Source organism: Silene latifolia, chromosome Y, assembly GCF_048544455.1.
Source record: "Silene latifolia isolate original U9 population chromosome Y, ASM4854445v1, whole genome shotgun sequence".
In the NCBI taxonomy this organism is placed as follows: Eukaryota; Viridiplantae; Streptophyta; class Magnoliopsida; order Caryophyllales; family Caryophyllaceae; genus Silene; species Silene latifolia.
This window is the reverse complement of record NC_133538.1, coordinates 320,710,177-320,732,563: the sequence shown is the minus strand read 5'-3', so window position 1 is coordinate 320,732,563 and position 22,387 is coordinate 320,710,177. Positions and strand designations below refer to the sequence as shown.

The following is a 22,387-nucleotide window of genomic DNA, read 5'->3' as shown; positions in this document are numbered from 1 at the left end:
CACCGTTGTCAACTCCAAATGGGTAAGTCCGGTTCAGGTAGTCCCAAAGAAAGGAGGGACTACAGTGGTGAAAATGAAAAAAAAAATGAATTAATACCACCTAGAGTAGTAACGGGTTGGCGGATGTGCATTGATTATAGACAATTAAATGTCGCCGCAAAGAAAGATCACTTCCCCCTTCTTTTTATTAATCAGATGGTAGAGATATTGGCCTCACATAAATTTTTCTGTTATTTAGATGGATATTCAGGTTTCTTTCAGATCTCAATCCATCCTAATGATCAGGAAAATACTACTTTTACTTGCCTACATAGTGTGTTTGCATATCGCAGAATGCCATTTGGATTGTGTAATGCCCCAGCTACCTTTCAGAGGTGCATGATGGGGATATTTTCTGAGTATATAAAGTCAATTAGAGTTAATTATGGAGGTATTTATGGATGATTTCAACGTCTATGGTAATTATTTTGATGATTGTTTGACTAACCTTGAGAAAGTTTTGCAGCGATATATTGAGGTTAATTTAGTGCTGAATTGGGAGAAGTGCTATTTCATGGTTAACGAGGGCATTGTCCATGGGCACTTAGTATCCGATAAGGGTATCTAGGTTGATAAAGCAAAAGTGCAAGTGATTGAGCAATTGCCTCCTCCCGTCAATGTTAAGGGAGTTAGGAGTTTCCTTAGTCATGTTGGCTTTTATCGCCGGTTTATTAAGCACATTTATAAAATTGCTAAACCACTTACACAATTGTTTCTTAAGGATGCTCCATTTAATTTTACTGATGAATGTCTTACTGCTTTTAACAGGTTGAAGCAGGCCTTGATTACAGCACTGATCATTCAGCCTCCAAACTGGGATCTGCCTTTTGAGATCATGTGTGATGCTAGTGATTATGCAGTTGGCGTGGTGCTAGGACAACAGAAAGACAAAGCTTTGAGTGTTATTTACTATGCGAGCCGAACTTTGGATGAGGCTCAGGTGAAACATGCAACTACAGAGAAGGAGCTGCTAGCTATGGTATACGCGCTGGAGAAATTTAGGTCCTATTTATTAGGTTCGAAAGTTACTGTATTTTCTGACCATGCAGCACTGAGGTGAGCCTTACTACGCATCGTGGCTGGCGAGCCCTCCTCATGTACGCACCATGGCTGGCGAGCCCTCCTCATCTACGCACCGCGGCTGGCGAGTCCTCCTCATCTACACACCATGGCTGGCGAGCCTTACAACGCACCGCGGCGGGCGAGCCCCTTTATATCCGCAACATAGCTGGCGAGACTTTATCCGCAAGCAAGTACAACCCAAGGATGTATCCCGAAGATGCTTCGAGTACGGCTCCTTATCTAGCTGGCGAGCCTTTGTCCATAAACACGCGAGGATATATCCGAAGATGCTTCAGGTATGACTCCTTCTTATGGCTGGCGAGCCTTTGTACGTAGTCTAACGGACTTTAAACGATCCGCACGGATAGTCGACAGACTCTAAACTGTTCCCAACGATAGGTCCTTGGCTCGTACCTTCGAGTCGCCTTGGCGTCGCCCTTCCCGACGGCAGGTCCTTGGCCCGAATCCTTTCGAGCTGCCTTGACGTCGCTTGGGTCTCCAGGTTGTAAACTTCGATTGACCTAGGGACTCTACTTTAACTTTCGCCCTGTCCAAGCCTCAGTCAAAGTGGGGGCTCTATAGATACCCAGTATCTACTGAGACTCCAATAAACACCCGATCATTATCGGACTACAACATGCTTTTGAATCGCAGCGTTTGATCGACAGTTCTGTACAACTTTACGTCGGAAAACTTAAAACGATTTCAAAAATAAAACATTTCAAAACTTTTCAAAAGTACCTGGAGTGTTTAATGCATTACGACGGGGTCGCAATGACACTAACAAGAGTCAAAACCGACACCGGACCAAAAACCGAATCAAAAATTCAAATTCCGACTCCAACAACGAGTCAAACCAAGTCAAACACAAAAAACAAACCATTCAAATGCTTCCATGTTAAGATTTCCCAGGATCATGCATGATCAAATACCAAACATGTGCATACAAATCCTAGGATAGAACAAATCATGATTACATTTGTGTGAAAGCGACAAGACACCTCGAAGACGTGCGACGTGGCTCGCGCCTCTTTGAGCAGCCCAGGTGGCCACATCGCTCAAAACTCACACAACCACTCATTTTCCTGTAAATAGCCCTCAATTGCAACCATTTAAAGGTTACGCGAGCGTCCGCCGCCTCTTTTGTCCCTTAAAATTCTAGACTCGACTTCCTAAGTGACAATCCGACACGTGTTTACAACCTACCGATCGTAACACAAGCCTTACACATTGTTTAGTACCGTCATGGTGCATTAAATCACTTGACCGACCATTTCAACCACTACACCATCACTAAACTTAACAAAACACTATTTTTACTTACTAAAACGGTTTTAAACCGAGTCTTTTCCGACCAAACGAGTTGATACAATTACGTCGGTTTCTCCCCATAAGCCAAGCATGTAAGTGTGAGGGTGTAAAAATCCTTTTTTATCATGTCTTTACTTGTTTCATGACTATAACATGCTAAATCATGCATAACATGGTCCAAAACATGGGAAGAATTAGCCAAAATCGGACTTTTTGCTTGAGGCAGAGGCTACTTACGTAGCACAAAGGCTCGCGCCTAAAGGACCCTGCCCAGCCTTAAGTCCAATCCATGTTAGTACTCTTCTTTTCCTCTATTTTCATTTTCATATTTGTAAACGGTTTTTACCATATCAAGTATTTTCAAACCATTTTCTACAAGTTTTAACCATAAAACATTTTTCACCCTTGGTTCTTAATACCATGACGGTTTAATCCGTGTTTCAGTGATAATATTTGGTTAATTAAATTTAAATGGTATTTTTTAGCCTTTTATTTCATTTCTTTACATTTTGGAAGGTATTTTAAAGCCTTTCATCATTTCTTTACATTTTCAAAATAAATGTATTAGTCACCAACACAAAGTCATCATTGGTTCGATGGGGCCGATCTCAAACTGCTACAACTGATGAAGCTCTTTCCTCTCCCCAGGTACCTCTGCTTAATGATCGTATTAATGATGCTCTTGTAACTTCTTCGTCTGCGAACCCTAGATCGAACTCTAGGATAGGGGTTTCTCCACCAAAAACTTCTACTCCTGTAGTTACTCCTTCGATTGCTGTCCCTACCCCTGTGGTTTTGCCTCCTGTGAAACCGACATGGGTTGAGCGGATTTCAAAGGCACCTGTTGGAATGGAACTTCAGTATGTAACTGACTCAGTGGATAATGGTGGGGTTGTCATTGATGAAGCTGATATTGAAGGTGAACTGGCGTATTGGTCAAATACTCTTGTGGGTCAGTTTCTAGGGGGTAAGCCGTCGCTTGTCCAGGTTCAAGAATTTGTTAGCAAGTCCTGGAACCACGTGACAAAGTCGGAAGTTCTGTATTACAAGAAGGGGTGGTTCTACTTCCGGTTTCACTCTGAGAAAGATTTATGTACTATCCTTAAGGGGATTACTTGGAGTTTGGGTAATCACTCTTTGGTCATGAAGAGATGGACTCCTCAAATCTCTAAGGAATTGGATTCTGTTTCAAGGGTGCCAGTTTGGGTCACATTACCAGACTTGGATCCTATTTTTTGGTCTGAAAAGGCTTTAAGTAAGATTGCTAGCAAGATAGGTTGTAACACCCCCATACTCCAAGTGCCTTACCAGGACCACTCAGGTATGAAGACATTACCATCTCGGTTACCCGAGGCAATGATAATCAAACAACAATAAAGAAACAACGTTTATTATAAATAATTTAGTGAACAGATACAATCCTCAAAACCAAACCAAAAGTACGTTACATGATTTCAAACTGACTGTCTAACTGAAATGTAAATAAACTAAAGGCTACAGCGGAAGACTCCTATCATCATGTCGTGGCATCCCAGCTATCCCAGTACTCATCTCAATACCTTCTCAATATCGCTCACCATCCCCGAATGGATCACCGCAGTTTACAAAACAACACCGGTCGTACTAATCACACAATCAATATGTATAACAATAATAAGATAAATGATGACTTTTAATCATCACACACACACAAACCAACCAATTCCCATCATCTCAATCGACTGTCCACCTTTGGACCAGCCACCGATGGGGGACGCGGCCGTACCCACCAAATCCCCGCTCCACATAACAGTGAGCGATAACCCTGTCCATTAATGTGTACATCCCCTTCCGTGGCGGGTTCCACGAAGGGCGAAACTAGGGCGTGAAGCCACTCCCGCAAGTGACCCCACTCAGCCGAGAACGCATCTCGAGAACCATCAACAAACACAACCACAAACACAGACAATCATTATATCAAACAACCAAATACAACACATCACCAATATCCCATTATGGGACTAATAATGAGTAGGAAATCCTACCGGAAAGCAAAACAAGTGGACGGTATCAACAACATGTATCGTAAAGCCTCTTCTACGAACCCTCCTCCTATCATATAACACATAGAGGCTACACATCACATACTACACACAAAAACCCCCAATCCCTAAATTAGGGTTTAACCAAATCAAGGGAAAAACAATAAAAAGGGTACATAGATCTTACCCTCGACGCAAGGAACCCAACGATACGAATAACGACAAGAACTGACCGTCTGAACTCCGGGAATTGCTAAGAATGCGATTAGGAAGATGAACTGGTTGCTTTCTCTCTTAAACAGGGTTTTAGGTTTTGTAAAAGTGATTTAAAACAATGACGACGAAACTTAAATACCTTAATCGCATAATTAACAAAACCCGAGAAAACTCCCCGTAAAACCGGACACTCGATCGAGTACCCAAGGTACTCGATCGAGTACCCCCTTACTCGATCGAGTACCCCAGCTACTCGATCGAGTACCCAACAGGTCAAAAACTATTCTATTTCGCAACTTACCCTTACTCGACAGAGTAAGGCCTACTCGATAGAGTACCCCAAGACTTATAAATACGGAGTATTACAGTCTTCCCTCCTTAAAAGGAACTTCGTCCCCGAAGTTCAAACCACTACTAAACAAAGGTACTCCCCCAACATTCCCGACTCAAAAGCCAAACAAAATTTAACATAAAACATGATACTAACCCAACTCATCCCGACAAACATACCGACACTACTTATAAAAGGTGTATAAAACTCTTAAAACTGCTCGCGATCATCTCCTACCCCCCTAAAAGAAACAAGGTTACGTCCCCGTAACCATACATACCTGATCAAAGAGGAAAGGGTAACGCTCCTTCATAGCTTCCTCTGGCTCCCATGTAGCTTCCTCGGTCTCGTGGTTAGACCAAAGGATTTTGAGCAAAACTGTCTCACCACCCCTAGTCTTTCTAACCTTTCGGTCTAGAATCTGCTTAGGTACCTCAAGATATGATAAGGACTCATCTAGCTCTAAGCTCTCTGCCTCTAACACATGTGACGGGTCACTCACATACTTCCGCAGCTGCGATACATGAAACACATTATGCACTCTCTCTCTAACGCATTTGGTAAAGCCGGGGACGATAAGCAACTTCCCCAACTTGCTCTAAGATCTCATAAGGCCCTATAAACTTCTGACTTAACTTGCCTTTCTTCCCAAATCTCATAACTCCACGCATCGGAGACACTTTCAGAAGAACCTTGTCCCCAACTTGAAACTCTATGTCCCGACGATGTAGATCCGCATAACTCTTTTGTCGATCCCGGGTGCTCTCATCCGTTCCTCGATCATCTTAATCTGTTCCACCATCTCATGCACCATCTCGGTCCTAAAACCCTTTGCCTCAAGAGATCTTTGTCGTCCCAACAGATTGGACTCCTACACCTCCTCCCATACAAAGCCTCAAACGGTGCCATACCTATACTGGTGTGATAACTGTTATTGTAAGAAAATTCTATCAAGTCCAACCTCTGCTCCCAGCTACCACCAAAATCCATCACACAAGCTCGCAACATATCCTCAAGAGTCTTGATTGTTCTCTCAGTCTGCCCGTCTGTCGCAGGATGAAATGTTGTACTCATCTTCAAAGTTGTTCCCAACGATTCCTGCAACTCTTTCCAAAACCTCGATATAAACCTCGCATCTCTGTCAGACACTATGTCTTTAGGGACTCCATGTAACTTAAGCACGTTCTTTCGATAGGCCATAGCCAATTGTGCCTTAGTCCATGTATCTTTCATTGGAACAAAGTGAGCTGACTTGGTCAGACGATCCACTATCACCCAAATCATGTTGTTACCTTGTTGACTCTTAGGCAAACCCACAATGAAATCCATGGAAATGGATTCCCACTTCCACTCAGGCACCTCTAAAGACTGAATCTTACCTTGTGGTCGTCTCTGTTCCCCTTGAACTCTCTGGCATGTCAAACAACGGGACACAAACTCAGTTTGTCTCTCTCTCTTCATCCCAGGCCACCAAAACGTTTTCTTCAAATCCTTGTATAGCTTGTCTCCACTGGATGAATGAATATGGTGTGCAATGCGCCTTTGACATGATCGTCTTTTTCAACTCCTCATCATTAGGAACACACCACCTACCATCAAACCTCAAACTACCATCTCTATGAATAGAAAAGCGGGACACCTGTCCCTTTCTCTACTCCGACTCTCCACTCCACTATCTTAGGATCCAAAGCCCGCTTATCCCGAATATCATCATAAAACTCCGGATGTCTTGTCATATCACCTATGGCATCTCCTTTCTCGCATCATATGTATCCCAAAACTCGCTACCTCATCCCTCAGCCTCATCAAGGATAGAGCTGTACACAGAGAATGTACACTCTTCCTACTCAAAGCATCAACAACAACATTGGCCTTCCCTTCATGGTAGATGATCTCCATGTCATAATCGCCAATCACCTCCATCCACCTCCTCTGTCTCATGTTCAACTCCTTCTGCGTGAAGATGTACTTAAGACTCTTGTGATCGGAAAATACCTTAAAGATTGCTCCATAAAGGTAATGTCTCCAAATCTTGAGAGCAAACACCACCGCACCCAACTCCAGATCATGAGTAGGGTAATTCTCCTCATAAGGCTTCAATGCGCCTGGAAGCATAGGCAATCACTTTACCATTCTCGCATTAACACACATCCCGGCCCATTCTTCGAGGCATCCGTATAAACCTCAAAATTCTCGCTCCCTTCAGGCAATGCTAGGACGGGAGAGCGTGGTCAAACGCTCCTTTAATGTCCTGGAACGCCGTCTCACAACTCTCATCCCAACGAAACCTGTTCTCTTTCCTCATCAACGTTGTCATCGGTCTAGCTATCTTGGAGAAATCTTTCACGAACCGTCTGTAGTATCCAGCTAAACCCAAGAAACTCCTAACCTCAGCAACATTCTTTGGTGCTTCCCACTTTGTCACTGCCTCAATCTTCGCCGGATCCACAGCTACCCCATCTTTAGAGATCACATGCCCCAGAAAAGCAACTTTCTCTAACCAGAACTCACACTTGGACAGCTTAGCATACAACTCATGATCCCTCAAAGTCTGCAACACGATCCTCAGATGCTTCTCATGCTCCTCCTTAGTCTTAGAGTAGACTAAGATATCATCGATAAACACCACTACAAACTGGTCCAAGAACTGTCTGAAGATTCTATTCATCAAATCCATAAACACTACCGGCGTATTAGACAACCCAAACGGCATCACCACATACTCATAATGGCCATACCTTGACGTGAAAGCTGTCTTTGGTTTGTCCACCTCTCTAATCTTCACCTGATGGTACCCCGACCTCAAATCAATCTTAGAAAAGACTGTTGCACCACTCAACTGATCAAACAGGTCATCTATCCTTGGCAAAGGATACTTGTTCTTTATCGTCACACGGTTCAGCTCCCTGTAATCTATGCACAACCTCAAGCTCCCATCTTTCTTCTTCACGAAAAGAACTGGTGCTCCCCAAGGCGATACACTTGGTCTAATGTATCCCTTCTCTATCAAATCATCCAACTGTTTCCTAAGCTCCTCCATCTCCTTAGGACCCATACGGTACGGTGCCTTAGAGATTGGCCCTGTCCCTGGCTTCAACTCAACGGTGAAATCTATCTCCCTCTTCGGTGGCAACCCCGGAATCTCCTCTGGAAAAACATCTGCAAACTCTCCCACCACTGGTATCTCATCAACTTTCGGAATCTCTATCCGGTCATCTCTCACATGGCACAAGATCAAAGGACATCCCTTCCTCAGATAAGACTTCAAGGTAACAGCTGCAATCAACTTAACTTTGGGTTTGACTAGAAACCCACGATAAGACACACTAACACCCTTTGGACCTCTTAAGGACACTTTCTTTTGATGACAGTCTATCTTAGCTTTATACTTTCCTAACCAATCCATCCCAACTATCATCTCAAAACCGTTAAAAGGAAACTCTAGCAAGTCTACAGGGAAATCAACTTGCCCAACTATCAAAGATACATCTCTAAACAACCTCCCACACGATACAGACTCACCCGAAGGTATGAAAACTTGCTCACTAACAGATTCATATACTCTCAAACCCAACTGTTTAACATGACTCGAAGACACAAACGACTGAGAAGCCCCCGAATCGAACAAAACAAAGGTAGGAATACCATTAACAAGGAATGTACCGGTGATAACATGCGCATCTTCCTCAGCTGCTTTCTTCTCCATCATGAATAACTTGCCACTGGTCTTCTGCCCACCTCCCTAGACAGTACTGGCTGATGCGGTCGGCTTAGCACCCGACCCTTGATTGTTGTTGTTGTTCGTCGGTGTTTTCGATAAGAATTACCGCCGTTGCGGTTGCCTCCACACGGTAACTCGACTTCCCGGTTTGGCCATGATCCGGCCCGGTGCATTTGCTCGCGAAGCTGTGCGAGTCTCTCGAAAAGATCCGGTGCACTCGTGCAGTCATGTCTCTTATGGCCTACACCACCATAACCATAGCAGGTCACTCCCCAACTATTACTCACACTTCCACGGCCACGCCCAAAGGAAGCCCCTCAACACTAAACCGGACCCGAGAAGAAAATCCTTTAGATCGATTGTGGTTGCCTTTCTTGTGATTCGATTGGCCACCACCCTCGCTCTCGGACTTCCTCTTCTCACCGCCCGACCTCTCCTGAGCCATCTCCACCAACCTCTCTCGCTCTCCCGGCCCCCTCTCATAAGCTTCCTTAACATCGTAAGGATCCCCACGGGTAACTTATCCATAATCTTGGTGGTCAGCCCCCTCTCAAACCTCAATGCCAAATTCTCCTCACTCAAACCTATGTCCTCAAAGATACCTAGACTTCTCATTGAACAACCTGTAGTACTCAGCCACAGAGACATCTCAAAGATCATCTTAAAACCATCAAACTCTTCTCTCAACTTACTCCTCACATGTTAAGCACAAACTCCTTCCTCACGACCCCTACGAAACTCCTCCCAAGGTATAGCGGGTAAGCCTTGGTTGGTATATATTTCCTTAGCACTCACCTTCACTGAATCCCACCACTTGCCTGCTGCCTCCCTCAGATAGAACGCAGCCTGTTCCACTCTCATCTCATCAGGACAATGAACCAAGTCTAAGATGTTCTCCATCTCTCTCAGCCAACTATCAAGCAGATTAGGTTCCCCAACTCCCTTGTACTCTTTCGGGTTAAACCTCGCAATATAGAGGCTGATTTTAGAATGATCAACCTCCTTCTCCTTATTCTTATCCTTGTCCTCATTCACTCTCTTCAGGGTCTCAGTAAGAGCATCCTGGTGCTCTAACATCTTAACGATGTCATCCACGGTCATAAGCTCAGCTCTCGCATACAAAGCAGTTCTCTTGGGCGGCATCTTGAAGCTATATAAGAAAGGGTAAACATAAACACACGTACTAAACCTCAAAACACGAAAAACACGCTGCCCGGAACCCACTCGATCGAGTTCCCAAACACACTCGATCGAGTAACGGGCTACTCGATCGAGTGCCCCACGAACTCGATCGAGTACCCAAACTCCGTAACCCAAACGGACCTTCGATCTCTTACCTACTCGATCGAGTATCTAGGCTACTCGATCGAGTGACCCCCTACTCGATCGAGTACCCCTAGTTACTCGATCGAGTGCCCCAAAACTCGATTCTGGACTCAAAATCGCCAAAAACCCACCCGATCGAGTCAGTCTCACTCGATCGAGTAACACTAATTCATAGAAGCTACCCGCATGTTACGTCATATGCTAACATGCTAAACTTTATAAACCACATTATATCATAATAAGCATACTACGCATCTTTTCTACTATCTACGAAACCATTTCATCATGTTATTAAATGCCACATTGTAAATCATCCAACATGTTATCATCTCATCAACAAGTTTCCTCATATCACCATTTTCTTTCACATGCTCAACTTTCTACTTCAACATCCAACAATTAACACATTCCATCACATTCGTAAACAAGTTAACCAAACACACATACGACTCGACAAACATTTCCCCCATGTGACCGGTTCAAAGTTGTAGGGCGACCCCTGCGACTTTAGGACGTCTCCCAAGCCTTTGCACTAGCTCCTACAACTTTTACCCCGGGTTAATTTTAATTGACTCCCTATGTTCATTAAGTTCATTGGTTACAGGTTTCAGGATCGTCTCTCTGATACCATTTGTAACACCCCCATACTCCAAGTGCCTTACCAGGACCACTCAGGTATGAAGACATTACCATCTCGGTTACCCGAGGCAATGATAATCAAACAACAATAAAGAAACAACGTTTATTATAAATAATTTAGTGAACAGATACAATCCTCAAAACCAAACCAAAAGTACGTTACATGATTTCAAACTGACTGTCTAACTGAAATGTAAATAAACTAAAGGCTACAACGGAAGACTCCTATCATCATGTCGTGGCATCCCAGCTATCCCAGTACTCATCTCAATACCTGCTCAATATCTGCTCACCATCCCCGAATGGATCACCGCAGTTTACAAAACAACACGGGGTCGATCTTAATCACACAATCAATATGTATAACAATAATAAGATAAAAGAGCCTTAACTGTCACACACACACACACAGCCAACCAATTCCCATCATCTCAATCCCGATCCCTTTGGACGGACCGCCGATGGGGGACCGGCCGTACCCACCAAATCCCCGCTCCACATAACGGTGAGCGATAACCCTGTCCATTAATGTGCACATCCCCTTCCGTGGCGGGTTCCACGAAGGGCGAAACTAGGGCGTGAAGCCACTCCCGCAAGTGACCCCACTCACTCGAGAACGCATCTCGAGAACCATCAACAAAGCAACCACAACCACAAACACAAGACAATCATTATATCAAACAACCAAATACAACACATCACCAATATCCCATTATGGGACTAATGCTGAGTAGGAAATCCCACCGGAAAGCACAACAATGATCGCAGACGGTATCAACGTTGTATCAGAAAGCCTCTTCTACGAACCCTCCTCCTATCATATAACACATAGAGGCTACACATCACATACTACACACAAAAACCCCCAATCCCTAAATTAGGGTTTAACCAAATCAAGGGAAAAACAATAAAAAGGGTACATAGATCTTACCCTCGACGCAAGGAACCCAACGATACGAATAACGACAAGAATCGACGCCGTCGAACTCCGGAATTGCTAAGAATGCGATTAGGAAGATGAACTGGTTGCTTTCTCTCTTAAACAGGGTTTTAGGTTTTGTAAAAGTGATTTAAAACAATGACGACGAAACTTAAATACCTTAATCGCATAATTAACAAAACCCGAGAAAACTCCCCGTAAAACCGGACACTCGATCGAGTACCCAAGGTACTCGATCGAGTACCCCCTTACTCGATCGAGTACCCCAGCTACTCGATCGAGTACCCAACAGGTCAGAAACTATTCTATTTCGCAACTTACCCTTACTCGATAGAGTAAGGCCTACTCGATAGAGTACCCCAAGACTTATAAATATGGAGTATTACATAGGTACTCTCATGTATGCTGATCCCGTGACTCCTAATAAGGAGAGATTATCATTTGCTAGGCTTATGATTGAAGTGGATGTATCACAAAAGCTACTTGAGGATATTCTTTTGTATACTCCTTATGGTCAAGTTCTTCAGAGGGTAGTGTTTGAATGGCTGCCATACTATTGTACACACTGTAAGAAGTTAGGACATGATGTGAAACAGTGTAGGTTTCTCAAGAAGTCTGCAAAGGAACCAGTTGTTGTTGACCCTATCACTACTCCTACAGCTTCTCCTGCTGCTGAGGTGCACACCGTTGACTCTGTCACTAAAGCATCTGCTTCAGAGGTGTAGGACCCTGGCACTGCTGCTGTTGTTCCAGTGATAAGGAGAGAGAGGTCAAAAGAGGCAACCACCCAGTCAGTCACTCCTACTGAGGGTGTTGTGATCCTGCAGAAATATAAGGTGGTCCCAATTCCTAATGTTGTGGACAATAAGAGGGTTGAGGTTCAGTTTGAAGAAGTGGAATATAGTGATATTGAGGACCCACCCCCCATATCTCCATGAAAATTGGTGTTTGGAATATTCGGGGGATGAATAAAGAGTTTAAGCAGCATGAGATAGTGGACTTTTTTACTACTAATAAATAGGATATTATGGGAATAAATGAAACTAGGGTTCGTTTTCCTAATTTCAGCTCTATTAGAAAGCGGGGCTTTAAACATTTTAATATTTTGCACAATTCTGACTATCATTCTAATGGTAGGCTTTGGGTTATTTGGAATAAAGCTTCTTTAGTGCTTACTTCTCTTTCTTCTGGAGTTCAATGGGTTCATTTACAAGTTGAGGCTCCTGGATGTGTCACCTACCAGGTCACCTTTGTTTATGGCCTTAATTCTTTGGAAGGGAGGGTTGATCTTTGGACATTTATGAAGGGGGTGAAGCCTACTTGTCCCTGGGTTTGTCTTGGGGATTTCAATTGTGTGAGAAGTCTGGATGAGAGGATTAGTAATACTGCAGCTAATCTTCAGGCTTTAGCAGATTTTAATGATGCAATCACCATGGCTGGGTTGGAAGACATGGTCACTCATGGCTTTACCTTTACCTGGACAAATAAACAGGAGGATGGGGAAAGGAAATGGATGAAGCTTGATAGGGTCCTTATTCATACTGAATGGGCTGCTGTGTTCTCTCATTCCTATGCTGATTCTCTAGCTACTGGGGTGTCTGATCACTCACCCTTAGTGGTTAGCATACCTTCCACTGAAGTTCCCAGACCCAAGCAGTTTAGGTTCCTCAACTGCTGGGCCCAGGACCCTTCATTCCCTGACATTGTTAAGGAGGTTTGGCAGGAGAGAGTTCAAGGGTGCAACATGTATAAGCTTATAAAGCATCTGAAAGTGGTTAATCAGCGATTAAAGGTCCTCCACCACAAGGCTTACTCTAGTCTTACTGAGAGAGCTAAGAAGAAGAAGCGTGAGCTTCAGGAATGTCAAGGAAAACTTCAGAGGGATCCCATGAATGTTGGCTTGATGCTGGAGGAGAAAGAACTATGCTTACAGTATTGCAATTTAAAAATGATGAGCTTAGTGCAGCTTGTCAGAGGGCTAAAGCTCATGCCATTCAGATGATGGATGCAAATACCTCTTATTTTTTTGCTAAAATGGATGTGAGAAGGAGTTGTTGTCACATTAGTAAGGTAAAGAACATGAATGACAATTACTGCAGTACTCATGACACTATCTCTGATGCTTTCCTTCAGTATTATAGAAGTTTACTGGGTACTTCTGCTGCCATAAAGGATATTGATCCTAATATTATTCTCAGTGGGCACTACATAGGAGCTCAGTCAGAGGGTCTGCTCATTCAAGAGGTCTCTGAGTTTGAAATTCATGACGCTCTCTTTGCAATTGATATTAACAAGAGCCCTGGCCCAGATGGTTTTTCATCTAGATTCTTCCGTCAGTCTTGGGATATTATAAAAGTTGAATTCACTAAGGTAATCCTGGACTTTTTTAGAAATGGGAAGCTCCTCAAGGAGGTCAATTCAACCCTAATTACTCTGATTCCAAAGGGGGAAAACCCAAGTTCTGTATTGGATTATAGGCCAATATCCTGTTGCTCAACTATATACAAAACCATTAGTAAGATTCTTACTAATAGGCTCAAGAAAGTAATGCCTGATCTAGTGGGGCTTGAACAAGCTGCATTTGTTCAAGAGAGATCAATAGTAGACAACACCATGCTGGCTCATGAATTGGTTTCTGGTTATGGTAGGCAGAATTCATCCCCTAGGTGTGTTATCAAGGTGGATATACGTAAAGCTTTTGACTCAGTCCATTGGGATTTTTTCAGGACTATTTTGCCTTTGTTTGGGTTGCCTTCTAAATTTTGTAATTGGATCATCACTTGTATGACATCTCCTAAGTTCTCACTTAATATAAATGGTTCATCAGTGGGTTATTTTGCTGGGAAGAGGGGATTAAGGCAGGGTGACCCCCTCTCCCCCTTGCTCTTTGTGCTCTGCATGAAAGTCTTATCTAGGATCCTCAGAAAGTTGCCAGAACATCAACACTTTAGCTTCCATCCTAAATGTTGCAGGAGAAGACTTTCCCATCTTATCTTTGCTGACGATCTGCTAGTCTTCACAAGAGATGACTATACTTCTATTAAAGCTGTTGAGGCCAGTTTGCATCTTTTTTCTGAAGTTTCAGGCCTGACACCTAATCCTTCCAAAACCAACATTTATTTTAGGGGAGTTCACCCTGAGGTGAAGGAGCTGATTCTTAGGGATACTAGTTACTTGGAGGGGACATTTCCCTTCAAGTATCTTGGTGTCCCCTTGCACTCTTCTAGACTGACTAAGAAAATGTACTTCTCCCTGCTGGAAAAAATAAAGAACAAGATTAATCACTGGGCTAACTGTAATCTCTCTTATGCTGGAAAGATTCAGCTCATCAACACAGTTATTTTTGGCATTGAGAGCTTTTGGTGTGCAAGTTTAGAAGTGGTGCCATCACAGTCCACTTCTACTGCATCCCCTTCCATCTGGGTGTAGTGGTGCCAACATTACCATCTGTAGGGTTTGGACTGTTAGAGTGTGATGCCATCACAGTCCACTTCCACGGTTTGGAAAGCTATCTTTGCTACACGTGATGATTTTGTTGGTCAGGCTGGCTCAATTGCAGGTCCCAAAGCTTCTTTACAGGAGTGGAGTAGGACTGGCAAGCTGCAATTGTACCAGGTTTATGTTGTTTTCCATGGGAGACACTCTAATCTTCAATGGGCTAAACCTATTTTGGATGGAGTGGTCATGCCTAGACATGCTATGCTTGTGAGAATGGCAGTGCAAAGGGGACTGGTCACTACTGATAATTTGAATAGAAGGGGTTTGCACCTTGTTAACAGATGCTACTTGTGTCTGGCTGCAGCTGAGGATCATCCGCACTTGTTCTTCTTATGTTCCTTTTCTAGGGCTGTGTACCAAAATATCCTGCTCTGGCTTGGGGTCACGAGAAGACCTTTCTGTTTGCATCAGGAGCTGCTTAAACTGTCTAGATATCGCGGTAAGGGATGGAGGAAAAAAAGGGCTCATTTTAGTCTGGCTGCCATAGTATACTGTCTATAGCAAGAACGGAACTGGCAAATTTTCAGAGGGGTTTCTCGCACAATTGAGCAAGTTGTTTATCAAATTAAATATTATGTTTCTATTCGATTGTATGCTAATATTAATAGTAGTGTCTTAGAGGAGGTACTAGAGCATATGATTAGTTAGACTGGTCATTTTGTTCATCTAGTGGATCTACTTTGTATGAAATTCTCTTTTTCTAATGAGAAGCTGATTTCTACAAAAAAAAAGTCATCATTGGTTCTACATACCATGTCGGATTTTAATCCGAGTACGATGATGAGTATTGACAAATTATATTCAAATGAACTTAAAACAATTAGTTCATATTCATTTTCAAAACTATTCATGTCAAGCTTACAAAGTCGAACCCGACATCGAATATCGTCAAAACAATGACGATTATTCAAGTCTCGTTCTTCAAATCAACACGAATACGACCTAAACGGTCCCTTTCAAACCAAAACGGGTTCAAATACCCATATTTTAACATGTTTTATAAACGTTTTTCAATGGTCAGAACACGTCATATACCGTTGACTGACCCGCGCCTAAACAGGCCACTTATTTTCCTATTTTCAAACCAGGGGAGACCCCTTTACGTCGCCAATAGGCTCGCGCCTATTCTGGCTGCCTGATGCAGGGTCTGTTCCCCTTCCAACATTGGTCTAGGACGATCCCGACTTCGGCTAACCCGGATATAGGATGGATCAGACGACTAATTTGCTCATTCAAAAACCGTATTTGCAATATGGCCTACTAAGACAAATGGATCACGTTATGCGCCATAAACCTAACTTGGTAAATGGATGTTTAATTTCCGTCTTGTATGCAAATCAACCGTAAATCCAACTCGACATCTTATACTTGATACTTGGATTAAATCAACCGACTTAGAAAGCTCTCACATGTTAGGTTTAAACTATTGGAAGCGCATTCATGCATTTAAACCATTTTATCAACTTTTGAAATCAACCAACCAAGATCGATCAGTAGAGGCCGCTACCGTGGGCGGGATTAGGTGTCTGATTAAAGGGCTTCCCAATACGTACTTTCACCTCTTACTCAGAAACTTTGGATAGTGGACGACCTTATCCAGGGCGTACGAGAGTCATTCTAGAGATAGGATGCTAAAGAGGGACGATTCCTTATCTTTAGTACCTATGTCAAACACTGCTTTGTGCTTCGTTTGACCGAGGTAAAAAGTGGATTCGAACGGGTTCCAAGCATCCCACAAATGCTTGGTGGCGACTCCGAACATCTCTAATCATTTCGATACCCTTGCCGAGACGAAACCAACCGATCTAAAACGATCCGGTCGAAAGCATATTTTTACGCCACCGAGTGTGGCTTTCAAAAGACCGATGTATGTCCACAGATCGGCTGGGCGTGCAGGTGGACCCACGTTCACACCAGTGTCAGTGTTATACCCTATTCGGTTTGAGAGAACATGAATATGGGGCATATTAAAGTTACCAACGTGACCCTACAGATGGCTGACCGGATAATTAAGCGCCATTTAGGTGTGTTAGAGGATGTTCATGTTAAGATAGGTAAATTTTTTATACCTATCGATTTCATTGTACTAGATATGGCTGAAGATACTCAGATTCCTATAATCTTGGGTAGACCATTTTTGCATACAGCAGGAGCTATTATAGATGTCAAACAGGGACGTTTGACTCTCGAGGTAGGGGATGATAAGGTGACATTTAATTTGGCTAGCACGCTGGCTAACCTATGATAGAGGATACATGTTATGTTATAGACATTGTAGATGAATCTATGTTTGATTATTGGATGGGATCCCTTCTTAGGGACCCGTTAGAAGCTTTGATAGCTCTTGATGATTTTGCAGAAGATGTAAATATTGATTACAGGACGTTGGAAGGTGCTTTAAAAGGTAAGGAGTTCACTATTGAGAAAGATGAGATGGTAAATGCTATAATGAAACCTCTTGTGCTGCTGAGGTAAAGATGCCCGAGCATAAACCCCTTCCTTCTTACCTTAAATATGTGTTCTTAGATGACTCCGAGCAACATCCTATTATTGTTAAAGCCAAACTTGATGATAACCAACTTTCTGCTTTGTTGGTCGTTCTTAAGGAAAATAGGAAAGCTTTATGATACAGTTTGGCTGACCTTAAGGATATTAGTCCTGACATTTGTATGCACAGAATTGAGCTAGAGAAAGGTCATAAGCCTTGCCAACCGGGTCAGCGAAAGTTGAATCCGAAGATGCAGGATGTAGTTATGGCGGAAGTGATGAAGCTACTTGATGCAGGTATTATCTACACCGTTGTCAACTCCAAATGGGTAAGTCCGGTTCAGGTAGTCCCAAAGAAAGGAGGGACTACAGTGGTGAAAAATGAAAAAAAAATGAATTAATACCACCTAGAGTAGTAACGGGTTGGCGGATGTGCATTGATTATAGACAATTAAATGTCGCCGCAAAGAAAGATCACTTCCCCCTTCTTTTTATTGATCAGATGGTAGAGAGATTGGTCTCACATAAATTTTTCTGTTATTTAGATGGATATTCAGGTTTCTTTCAGATCTCAATCCATCCTAATGATCAGGAAAATACTACTTTTACTTGCCTACATAGTGTGTTTGCTTATCGCAGAATGCCATTTGGATTGTGTAATGCCCCAGCTACCTTTCAGAGGTGCATGATTGGGATATTTTCTGAGTATATAAAGTCAATTAGAGTTAATTATGGAGGTATTTATGGATGATTTCAACGTCTATGGTAATGATTTTGATGATTGTTTGACTAACCTCGAGAAAGTTTTGCAGCGATATATTGAGGTTAATTTAGTGCTGAATTGGGAGAAGTGCTATTTCATGGTTAACGAGGGCATTGTCCATGGGCACTTAGTATCCGATAAGGGTATCTAGGTTGATAAAGCAAAAGTGCAACTGATTGAGCAATTGCCTCCTCCCCTCAATGTTAAGGGAGTTAGGAGTTTCCTTAGTCATGCTGGCTTTTATCGCCGGTTTATTAAGGACATTTATAAAATTGCTAAACCACTTACACAATTGTTTCTTAAGGATGCTCCATTTAATTTTACTGATGAATGTCTTACTGCTTTCAACAGGTTGAAGCAGGCCTTGATTACAGCACTGATCATTCAGCCTCCAAACTGGGATCTGCCTTTTGAGATCATGTGTGATGCTAGTGATTATGCAGTTGGCGCGGTGCTAGGACAACGGAAAGACAAAGCTTTGAGTGCTATTTGCTATACGAGCCGAACTTTGGATGAGGCTCAGGTGAAACATGCAACTACAGAGAAGGAGCTGCTAGCTATGGTATACGCGCTGGAGAAATTTAGGTCCTATTTATTAGGTTCGAAAGTTACTGTATTTTCTGACCATACAGCACTGAGGTACCTATTTGCTAAGAAAGAGGCCAAGCCAAGATTATTGCGATGGATACTCCTTCTTCAGGAATTTGATTTGGAAATTAAAGATAAGAAAGGCGCTGAATATTTGGTAGCTGATCATTTATCGCGCTAACCCTTGCAGGAAGGGGCAAATTCTTTACCTATTGATGACTATTTCCCTGATCATATTTTGTTGGCTATTTCTAGTGCTGAAACTCCTTGGTAGGCTGGTTATGCTAATTTTATCGTAGGTAATTTATTGCCTCCTGACTTGTCATATCAGCAAAGGAAGGGGTTCCTTCATGACGTGAAACAGTACTTCTGGGATGATCCTTATCTGTTTAAGGAGTGTGCTGATGGTTTTTACAGACGGTGTATACCGTAGTGGGAGACTAAAGCTATTTTAGAAGCTTGTCATTCTTCCTCCTATGCTGGTCACCACGGTCCCTCTAGGACTGTGGCTAAGGTACTTCAATATGGCTTTTATTGGCCATTTATGTTTAAAGATGCTAAAGACTTTGTTGTAGATTGTGATGCATGTCAGCGGACGGGAAACATTTCAAGGAGGCAGGATATGCCTTAAGTTGGCATTTTAGAGGTTGGGGTTTTCGATATCTAAGGCATCAACTACCAAGGGCCATTCCCCTCTAGTAAAGGTAACAGATATATTCTAGTAGCTGTTGATTATGTGTCCAAGTGGGTAGAGGCCATTGCTTTGGTCTATTATGATGTAAAGACTGTTATCCAACTTTTCAAAAAGGTAATCTTCCCTCGCTTTGGTGTCCCTCGAGTTGTCATCAGTGATGGAGGTATGCATTTTAAAGAGAAATAACTTACTGCTCTTCTGTCCAAATATGGTGTAGAACATCATAGAGGTTTGGGGTATCATCCTCAAACTAGTGGTCAGGTAGAAGTTTCCAATCGGGAACTTAAAGAAATTTTAGCTAAAGTTGTGTCTAAATCACGAAAAGATTGGAGCATGAAATTAGATGATACTTTATGGGCATATAGGACTGCATTTAAAACACCGATTGGTGCATCGCCGTATCGTTTAGTCTATGGTAAGTCTTGTCATTTGCCTGTGGAGTTAGAACATAAATCATGGTGGGCAATTTGTGAACTTAATTTTGATTCTAAACTGTGTGGTGAGAAACGTTTGTTGCAGTTAGATAAGCTCGAGGAATTTAGGCCGAATGCCTATGACAGTGCCCGTATCTATAAAGAGAAGACCAAGAGATAGCACGACAAGTTAATCATACCGCGTGAGTTTCAATTTAGGGATAAGGTGCAACAATTTAATGCTTGACTCCGTCTATTCCCTGGTAAGCTGAAGTCCAGGTGGAATGGCCCTTATACGGTAATTTCTGTTTCCAAATTTGGGTCAATTGAGCTAAAGAACTCCGCGGGAAAAAGGTTTAAGGTAAATGGTCCCCAAGTAAAGAACAACTATGGGGCCAATGACTATGTTGGAGTGGTCGAGTTGTTATACTTCGACCCTATTTCTGAGCCTGAGAATTGAGGTAACATGTTTCGAGCGGGACCTTAAAAATTAGCGCTGACCGGGAGGCAACCCGGATTGTTTACGTTTTGTAATTTAGTTTATAGACTCTTTAATTAGTTTGTGCTTGCGTTAATTGCTTTTTAGTTAAGGATTTGTCACCGTGTGCTTTTGAAATATTTGTGTGCATATTCTGCCTTTTGTTGGAAATTGTGTGTGAATTTCAGATATTATGCCAAGGCGGTTCAAATTTACGACTTTTACGCACGAAAAAGAGGAATTCACGCTACATGCATATGGTGAAAAAGTCGATCGACTGGAAGCATTAGTCGATCGACAAAATTTAAAGAGCAGGTTTCAGGAAAAAGTCGATCGACTTAATTTCTAGTCGATCGACCAACTTGCAAGAGTGGATTTTTGAAAAAAATTGATCGACTACATCCAACAGTCGATCGACTAATTAAAGGCTGCCAGCGTATTTAAATTACATAAGGGAGTTTCTTTACTCTTTCATTCACTCTTAAAAAGAAAGAAAGAGAGAAAAAATTAGAGAGGCAGCAACGACAACGACTTCATCTCCTCTATTTTTCTTCATCTTTCTCCCTTGTTTACTCTTGCACTTTGCTCTTTATTTCCGTCTTTCTATCCACACAAGTAAACGTCCCCTTATCTAATCTCCTTTCCCCTTTCGTTTCAATGTTTATACCCTTTTATCACTCGATTTATTTCGAAATTAGGGTTTATAAATTGGGGGTTTTCTGATTTTAGTGCCCAAATCATGATTTTCATGCTTAATCTTCCCTTCTTGACTCTCAATTATTCGATTTCAGAAAAAAAAAAAATTTAGGGTTAGGTTTTTGGTCGATTTGGGGATCCTTTGGTTGTAATTAAAAGAGTTAATTTCTTGTTTATTTGTGTGATAGTTTGAGAATGGAAGGAAGCAAGAGAAGACGGACTGCTGGACAGTCGTCACGACGCGAGACAGCTCAACACACGTCGAGCAGCCAACCGTCACATTCTCAACCAGGTACTGAGCTTATCCCGTATACGCCAATTCCGCCGATTCAAGGTCTTCGGGACTACCCCGAGGTAATTTTCGCGTTTCAGTCGCAAAGGAGCCGGTTTAGTGCACTTTCGGAACATCCTTTAGTTCCGACCCGTTTTCTAGACCGCCGCGGTCTAATTTCTTTGGGTATTTATGAGCCCGTTGTCGAAATACTGAATGGAAAGGGTATGCCTAGTTTGGTCAGTATGAGGGAGTACACTTATCAGACACCCACCCTTGAATTCTTTAGTAGTTTTAAAATTTATGGTGAGGACTATGACGAGGACGCAAATTCTGATTGCGATCATTTTTGTCTATTTAATCGGGATTTTCGTATGACTTTAGCTGAGTTCGGCGCTCACCTTGGCATACACAGTGAGGGACCTTACACTTCCCCTCGAAAGTTAGTTGACACCATGTGGGCCACCATTGCTGACCATTTTGAGGGTAGTAAGCGTGGTGAATTTGTTACCATCCACCTATTCGTGTCTGGCTCCGCCTTATAGGCGGTACACTTTTTGCTAGGAAAGAGTCTAATAATGTGAATGCTGAGGAGTTGTCCATTTTAGCTGGTTATTTGAACATTGATAGTGGACCTAGATATGTTCTTAATATTTCTTATCTAGTTGCTCAACGATTTACTAATGTCGCGACCGGAGCCTTGTCCTCCATTCACTGTGGGGGGTGAGTTACACATATCGTCCGCCGTCTCTTTCCTGATTTCCCCCAGGGCATGCTGCCCATCGGACACGCGGAACCAGACCTTGATAGTTTGTGTCTACTTTCTGTGTCTTACAAGAAGCATCTACACTGGCTGACTGATGATTGTACGTGGAAGATTTCCACGTACTTGT

General features: G+C 42.7%; 1 protein-coding gene across 1 annotated transcript; it reads left to right on the top strand.

Moving 5' to 3' along the window:
* The first annotated feature begins 17,061 nt into the window (after positions 1-17,061).
* LOC141631278 (uncharacterized) lies at positions 17,062-20,230 on the top strand. Its single transcript, XM_074443972.1, has 8 exons — positions 17,062-17,281; positions 17,374-17,575; positions 17,782-17,920; positions 18,506-18,603; positions 18,706-18,916; positions 19,217-19,349; positions 19,611-19,799; positions 19,854-20,230. The coding sequence occupies exons 1-8, from the start codon at positions 17,062-17,064 to the stop codon at positions 20,228-20,230; spliced, it is 1,569 nt and encodes a 522-aa protein (XP_074300073.1).
* The last annotated feature ends 2,157 nt before the right edge of the window (positions 20,231-22,387 follow it).